The sequence below is a fragment of the Emiliania huxleyi genome, assembly GCF_000372725.1.
Source record: "Emiliania huxleyi CCMP1516 unplaced genomic scaffold EMIHUscaffold_1100, whole genome shotgun sequence".
NCBI classification, from domain to species: Eukaryota; Haptophyta; order Isochrysidales; family Noelaerhabdaceae; genus Emiliania; species Emiliania huxleyi.
Genome location: NW_005201790.1, coordinates 2,930 through 9,471, shown reverse-complemented (window position 1 = coordinate 9,471; position 6,542 = coordinate 2,930). Strand labels below are relative to the sequence as shown.

Genomic DNA, 6,542 nt, shown 5'->3' with positions numbered 1-6,542 from the left:
CAGCTTCGACTGCAGCTCCAGCTGCTGCAGCAGGTTGAGCTGCTGCTGCTGTGCGTGCGGAGCGGGAGCGCCGTCGAGCGCACTCGGCCCGTCGGCGGCGTGGCTCGAGTTCTGCCGGCTCTGGCGGTACTTTTGGAGGTGCGACTTGATGTTCTGCCGCGTCGGCGCGTACTCCTCCCCCTCGCATCCCATCAGCTGCCGGATGGCCTGCGGCTTCGCGTGCGGCACGCCGAGCTTGTGGACGGCCCGCTCGAACCGAAGGTGCATCTCCGGCGTCCAGACGAAGCGCGCCTTCTTCTCGGCGGGCTCGCCGGCCTCCGGCGCCCCTCCCTCCCCGTCGCTCTCCTCGCCGCCGCCGCCACGAGACTCACCTGCTCCGCTCCTCGAGTGCTGCTGCTTGCCGCGGGCTGCCGGCTCGCCAGAGCCGTCCGCGACCTTGCGCGGGCGGCGAGGCCGCATCGCCATGGCGGGCGCGGCGGGCGGTGCCGCGGGCGCGGCCGCGGCGGAGGACGACGCCGAACCGGCTGCCGACCCGTGCGTGGGCGCTCGGCCGGCCAAGTCTCCGAGCATGGGAAGCTGTCCAAAGGATTCCTGCATCATCAAGAGAAGAGTGCGGAAAATTCTCAGCCTCTTGACGATTAAGGTGGGCCAGAAAAAGTTGCCCAGCAAACGGGGATGGGGGAGGAGGACAGGGTCCACACCTGCACGAGCAGGATATTGGAAGGACGACCAGGGGCACAGATACGAGGGGGGCGAACAGAGGTGGATACGGTCGAGTACAGCGGAGTGCGTGTCCTCTCGAGCGCTCGCTGGCAGACAAGAGTGCGCATTCCGCTTCTAGGGCCCGAGATATGGGGAGATCTGGGGAGATATGGGGAGATGTGGGGAGATATTCCGCTTCTAGGCGGCTCTGCCCCAGAGCGGCCGTGGGGAGCGTCGGCGGCGTGACCGTGAGGGAGTAGTGCCGAAGGCGCTCTTTTTGATCGAGAAGTCGAGAGCACTGCACTCACCACACGGAATCACACGCTCACACGCACACCTCACACGACAGTCGGAGCGTCGACACAGAGTAGCACACAGAGGCACAGCACACAGTCGAGATAGAGCTCTTCGCTCTCAGCTGGACACAGCAGTACGGACCAGCGGCTGCAAACTCCGCAGTCTCGGTCGAGCGTCATTGCTAGCGCACACAAAACACGCACAGCCTGCACAGTACACAGGGCTCACCGGCTACTCGCCCTCTTTCTACCGCCACCTCGGGCGCTCGGCTCAGCACGCATCCTCACCGCTCCACCGCCGCGGCACGTCTCGCTCGACATCGCCGAGCACGACGACCCTCCGCATGATGCGGCGCACGCTCTCGACGTCCCACGGCAGCGCGCGGTGCGGCGTATCGCATGTCCGCGAGCGAGCAGCCCATCCCGGCAAAGCCGCGCCTCTCGTGGCGGGGCGTGAGCATGCTCATGGTGTCTGACATCGTCGGCACATCCGTCCTCACCTTCCCTGCCGTCGCCGCCGAGCTCGGGTACGCGCTGACGGTCCTCATCGTCGGCCTCTTCCCGGTGACCGTGTACGTCAGCGTCCTCATGGCGCGAACACACGTCCGCGTACGCGGCATCGACAGCCTCGGGAGCGCTGCGCGGCGCATCTTTGGGCCGCGGTACGCCGGCGGCACCTTCGCGGTCGTGTACGGCTACACGCTGCTCGGCAACGCCTCCTACCTCCTCGTCCTCGGCACCTCCCTGCAGGGCGTCTTTTACGACGCGCGGCTGTGCCTCGCCGCCGCGTCTGGGCTCGGCGCGCTCCTGCTCGCGCCTCTCGTCGTCGGCCTGCGGCGGCTCGGCGACTCGACTACGGAAGAGGAGGAGGAAGGCTGGTCTACCTACACCGCGAACTGGGCTGGCCGTGAGTGCGCCTGAAGAGGGGCGAGACGCCGTGATGTGGCGCGGAACAAAAAGAATTCGCGTCCCGAATTCTAAAAAAGCAGAGAGAGAGATTTTTAGCAATACCAAACCGTAAACAAATCTAACACTCACACGTAATTTGGGGCCTGGAACCCTGTTCACGCGCGCGCGAGACGTGCAGACAGGGTTGCCAGGTGAGAGCGAATGGCGCGGTTCACTTTGTTTGTTGTTGAGTGCACGGTCAGTCTAGTATACACACGAGTGGCGCGCGTCAATGCTCGCACTCTTCACAGGGGCGCGTCAGGCCGCCGCCGCACGCGTCGCCCCCTTCTTCAGCTCCGCCACCTGGTCGAGCGCGTCGCCGAGCAGCCCCTTGGCCACGCCAAGGTCGCACAGCTGCTCCACGCCGCCGCTCGCGCGCACCTCGGCGGCGTGGTCGGCCACGAAGCGGCGGCACTGCGCGAGGAGCCGCCCGTCGCCCATCGTGTGCGCCGCCTCGAGCAGCGGCACGGCGGTCGCCGGCGCGACGCTCTCCTGCAGCGCCTGCGCGCAGAGCAGCTCGAGGCGCGGCACCTGGTACATCTGCGCCAGCTGCCGCAGGTCGAGCGCGCGCTGCGCTCTGCCGCCCTCCTCCTCGCCGAGGTCGAGCTGGTCGGTGAGGAGGTAGCGGACGAGGGCGGTGAAGGTGGCGAGGTCGGTTTTGCGCACCGTCACCTCGGCGGCGTCGCGCTCCTTCATGCCGATGCCAAACATGGTCCGAAAGAACACGGACCGCACGCAGAGGACGCACTTGCTCACGTGCTCGATGCGCTCCTCGTCGTCGCCGACCAGGAAGGTGACCAGGCCGGTGGGGAGGGTGGCGTCGCCCCACGTGTTGGCCATGTCGGCGGAGAAGGTGGAGGGCGGAACCACGAGCGGCGCGAAGGAGGGAGGCGGAGGAGGCGCCGCCACGCAGACCTGGCGGAGGCCGCCCATTGCGCAGACCGAGAGGGTGCTGCCGTCGGCGCTGATGGCGAGGGCCATTGGGTAGTTGAACTGCGCCGCGCCGCCCACGCCATCAGCGCTGCCGCTGGCACCGCTGCCTGCGAGCGTAGTGACTGCGCCAGTCGCCACCTCCACCCGCCGGATCTTGTTGTTGAACGTGTCTGCCACAAACAGCGCGCTGCCGTCCGGGCTGATTGCGAGGCCGCGTGCTCCGTTGAAGTGCGCCGCGCCGCCGACGCCATCAGCGCCGCCTTCCTCGCCGCCCGCGAGCGTAGTCACCGCGCCCGTCGCCACCTCCACCCGACGCATCTTGTCGTTGCCGTAATCCGATACAAACAGCGCGCTGCCGTCCGGGCTGACAGTGACACCGAATGGGCAGCAGAACTCCGCCGCGCCGCCAACGCCATCCGCGTCGCCATCATTGCCGCTACCCGCGAGCGTAGTGACCGCGCCCGTCGCCACCTCCACCCGCCGGATCTTGTGGTTGCCGCAGGCCGCCACAAATAGCGCGCTGCCGTCCGGGCTGATTGTGAGACCGCGTGGTTCGCCGAACTGCGCCGCATCACCCACGCCGTCTGCATCGCCGTTTCCGCCGCTACCCACAATCGCCGTCACAGCACCCGTCGCCACCTCCACCCGCCGGATCTTGTGGGCGTCGAGGTCCGACACAAACAGCGCGCTGCTGTTTTGGCTGATGGCGAGGCCGAAGAGTTCGCCGCCTTCGCAGGTTGCCACGGTGCGCACGCGCCCGGCCGCCGAGACGTGCAGCACCGAGTTCTTAGTCGTGACGTAGCAGCCGCCCGCGTGATCGATTGCGACGCCGCGCAGGCTGAGGGACGCCAGAGGTCCGTCCTCGCCCTTGAGCGCCAGCGTCGTGACCTGGCCGACGACGCGCGCGCCAAAGATGGGCGCCTCGAAGCCGGCCGCGACTGCCACGGGCTCGCCCCCCTCCTCGCCGCCACCGTCGCTCTCGGTGCGGGCGCGCTTGCGGGAGGGCGACACACTCATCATTACTCGTGAGGTCGCCGATTTCTTTTCGGGCCTCGAGTTTTTTTCGAGGCCATGATAGTGTGGTAAAGTTGTGCGTCACGCTGCCCGGCCTTTCTCACTTTCCGGGACAGCGCGGGTCATGAATTCTTTTTCGCACGACACTGGGCACGGGAAAAAGAAAGAAAGGAATCACACACCACAAGGGAGGAATGGGAGGACGGCACGCCGCCACACAGGGATTTAAAGGAGAGGAGTGTGGTGCTAGCCGTCGCCCACCCTCGGGCGTCTACCACTTCCTATCTCTCTCCGCAGTTTCTCACCAATTCTCGCAGCGACCTTCATGCCACCTCGCGTTCTTCCCACTCTCGTCGTTCTCTCTCCTGCTGTCTCTTCCCCTGACTCATCGCTCTCCTCGGTCGGCCTCGTTCTGAGACGCCGCTGCCGTCTGCCTTTGCTCTCGCTGCTTCTCTCGCCTTTCTGCGTAACTCCGCTCTCCTCTCCGCGTATTTTGGTCCCTCGAGTTTATCGAGCATTCCTCGCGACAGAGAGAGGTGTTAGTTAGGCGGGAGGGTCCGGCGCGGGAGGGTTGGCGGCTTGGAGGGCTCGCCAAAATATAAACAGGGAGAGAGGGAGAGAGGGAGAGAGAGGAGAGAGAACATCGCACCGCGCGTCCCTCGGGGGGAGGGGTAGGAGGTCCTCGGACGAAATCCAAAAAACGTCATGATGTGGAATGACGATTCGTCAGAAATTTTACTGGGAGCGCCAGGGAGCCCCGGGAGACCATGGCGTCGATGTCCGCAACCGCGTCCGCAACCGCCCACTCGGAATTCCTCGCGCTGCGCCTGCGGGACGTCCTGACTCCGTCCCGGTCGCACTCGCATTCCCGCCACAACGACATCCCCACGATCCCGGAGGAGCGTGCCGCCACACCGACAAAGCCCGTGCCGTCACCCGCCAGCCGACGAGGGGGAGGGCCTGGCCTCGTTTATTGCGATGCCGGTTTCTTTGGATTTTACGTGGAGGAAGCCAAGCTTGGGCCTTGGCGCAATGCGTCGAATCATAGCCGACGAGCTTTCTGACTGAGAGCATCCTTTTCCCCATTCCCGATTCCGCAACCGCATTCGCCATGTATGTGCATGTGCCTCGGAGCGTGGTCTCGAGGTGTGACGTGAATGTGCTGAGAAAGTGGGTGAGCATCGAGCTGTGTGGCGCATGCGCCACACATGTGCGCCACACACGCCAGCACCACGATCGGATCCCCCTCTGTCCGAGGTCGGGGCTCGCGGAACCCCCCGAGATTTTCGGTGTGAAAGGCTGGCTGAGGGTTAGTGTGCGGCCACGAGGCCGATAGAGCCGTACGTACTGACATATAAGGATAGAAGCGACGCATGAGAAGGCCCTCGTGGAGGCCGTGCACGAGACCAGGGAGAGGGACCAGGGCGGGGCCCTGCCAGGGGTGCGGCCGGTGGCATGGCACATGCGGGGTGATCGGGAGGAGGGAGCAACAATTTCGCAGCGGTCCCGGTAAATGCGCTGCAGTGCGGGGCGGGGCTACACAAAACACACACCACGCCGTTCACCCGTCGGCCGTGTCGCGGCAGAGTCGTGCTCCTGGGCGCTGGTGACACCTTTGCTGCTCGTCCGGGTGAAGCGCGCCAGGACACGCGTGGAACAGCCCGCGTCCCAGCGCTCCAGCCGCCGCCAGCTGTGACGCCCGCCGGGGCCGGCGCTTGTCGTCGCGGGCCGTCTTCCTTCCCTCTTCGAGCACTGCCGCCGTCGACTCCACAGGCGCTCCGACTCACGCTCTGCTCGCAGCCGGTCTCCGCGCCTGCCGCTCCGCTCTTCTCGCTAGCTTCGACGCTCTAATCTCCGCGAGCGACTTCTCAAGTTTTCGTTTCGCATCGATCGGATGCAGCTTTTCGCCGTCGGCCTTGGACTCGAAGGAGACCACCGAACGCAGCGTGAAGCGAGCGTCTGCCGTCGCAGCAGCAGGAGCAACGGAGGCGTCTGGTGGTGGCGGTGGGACGGCCTGCCCGGCGGGCACGACCGGATCGAGCATCAGGCCGAACATATCGTCGGGGCGGGCTGCTGCTGCTTCTGCGACGGGACGTGCAGCCGGCTTGCGCTTCATGCTACGTGCGTGCGGCTCACACACTGAGTGGGCGCGGGAAGAATTCTCCGGCGCCGACTGACGTAGCGTAGAGACCGCCACTCCCTTGGGTTGTGTGTTTTCTTTCTTTCTTTTTAGAGACCGCCAGTGGATGTGGGAGTCCACCGCGCACCGCGCTGCGAGCCTGTCGTGTCCCTTGTCAGGAGCAGGAGAGCCCCACCTGTCCCCCTGATCGTCCTTCCAAAATCCTGCTCGTGCAGGTGGGGACCCTGTCCTCGTCCCATCCCTCGTTTGGCGTGTCTGTTTTCTTTCTTTCTTTCTTTTTCTAGCCCTGCCGGAGAAATTTATGTCGAAAAGAAAAAAGCCAAATAAAAGAAAACGCGGCAGCGCGGCGCAGCGCTACAAACACCCCCGGTGTGTCGCTCCAACAGCCCTTCGTCCTCCCATCCCTCCCTTGGGCCACCCACAACGAACGCTGCACCGCGGGCTGAGCCCTCAAGGATGGCGGACGACGACCTCGTCGCGCGCTTGAGGCGCGGCCTCGAGGCCAAGGA

General features: G+C 65.5%; 4 protein-coding genes across 4 annotated transcripts in view; 1 reads left to right on the top strand and 3 right to left on the bottom strand.

The window, feature by feature from the left end:
* The window catches only part of EMIHUDRAFT_122051 (hypothetical protein), a gene marked incomplete at both ends in the record, with an annotated part of 1,402 nt that extends 937 nt beyond the window's left edge, over positions 1–465 (bottom strand). The window contains one exon of the mRNA XM_005791682.1: positions 84–465. Coding sequence (XP_005791739.1) covers positions 84–465 — 382 coding nt within the window. The remainder of the gene's footprint in view (positions 1–83) is intronic.
* A 932-nt stretch (positions 466–1,397) lies between these two features.
* Positions 1,398–1,919, top strand: EMIHUDRAFT_122050 (hypothetical protein; the record flags this gene model as incomplete). Its single annotated transcript, XM_005791681.1, has 1 exon — positions 1,398–1,919. The coding sequence occupies one exon, from the start codon at positions 1,398–1,400 to the stop codon at positions 1,917–1,919; it is 522 nt and encodes a 173-aa protein (XP_005791738.1).
* A 202-nt stretch (positions 1,920–2,121) lies between these two features.
* Positions 2,122–3,896, bottom strand: EMIHUDRAFT_446827 (hypothetical protein; the record flags this gene model as incomplete). Its single annotated transcript, XM_005791680.1, has 1 exon — positions 2,122–3,896. The coding sequence occupies one exon, from the start codon at positions 3,894–3,896 to the stop codon at positions 2,205–2,207; it is 1,692 nt and encodes a 563-aa protein (XP_005791737.1). The 3' UTR covers positions 2,122–2,204.
* A 1,334-nt stretch (positions 3,897–5,230) lies between these two features.
* EMIHUDRAFT_372923 (hypothetical protein) lies at positions 5,231–6,014 on the bottom strand. The gene has a single exon (XM_005791679.1). It carries the CDS (start codon positions 6,007–6,009, stop codon positions 5,677–5,679), a length of 333 nt encoding a protein of 110 aa, XP_005791736.1. The 5' UTR covers positions 6,010–6,014; the 3' UTR covers positions 5,231–5,676.
* Between the last annotated feature and the right edge of the window lie 528 nt (positions 6,015–6,542).

Coding starts and splice junctions, on each gene's coding strand:
- EMIHUDRAFT_372923 (XM_005791679.1), bottom strand. CDS start 6,009: ATGAAGCGCAAGCCGGCTGCACGTCCCGTCGCAGAAGCAGCAGCAGCC.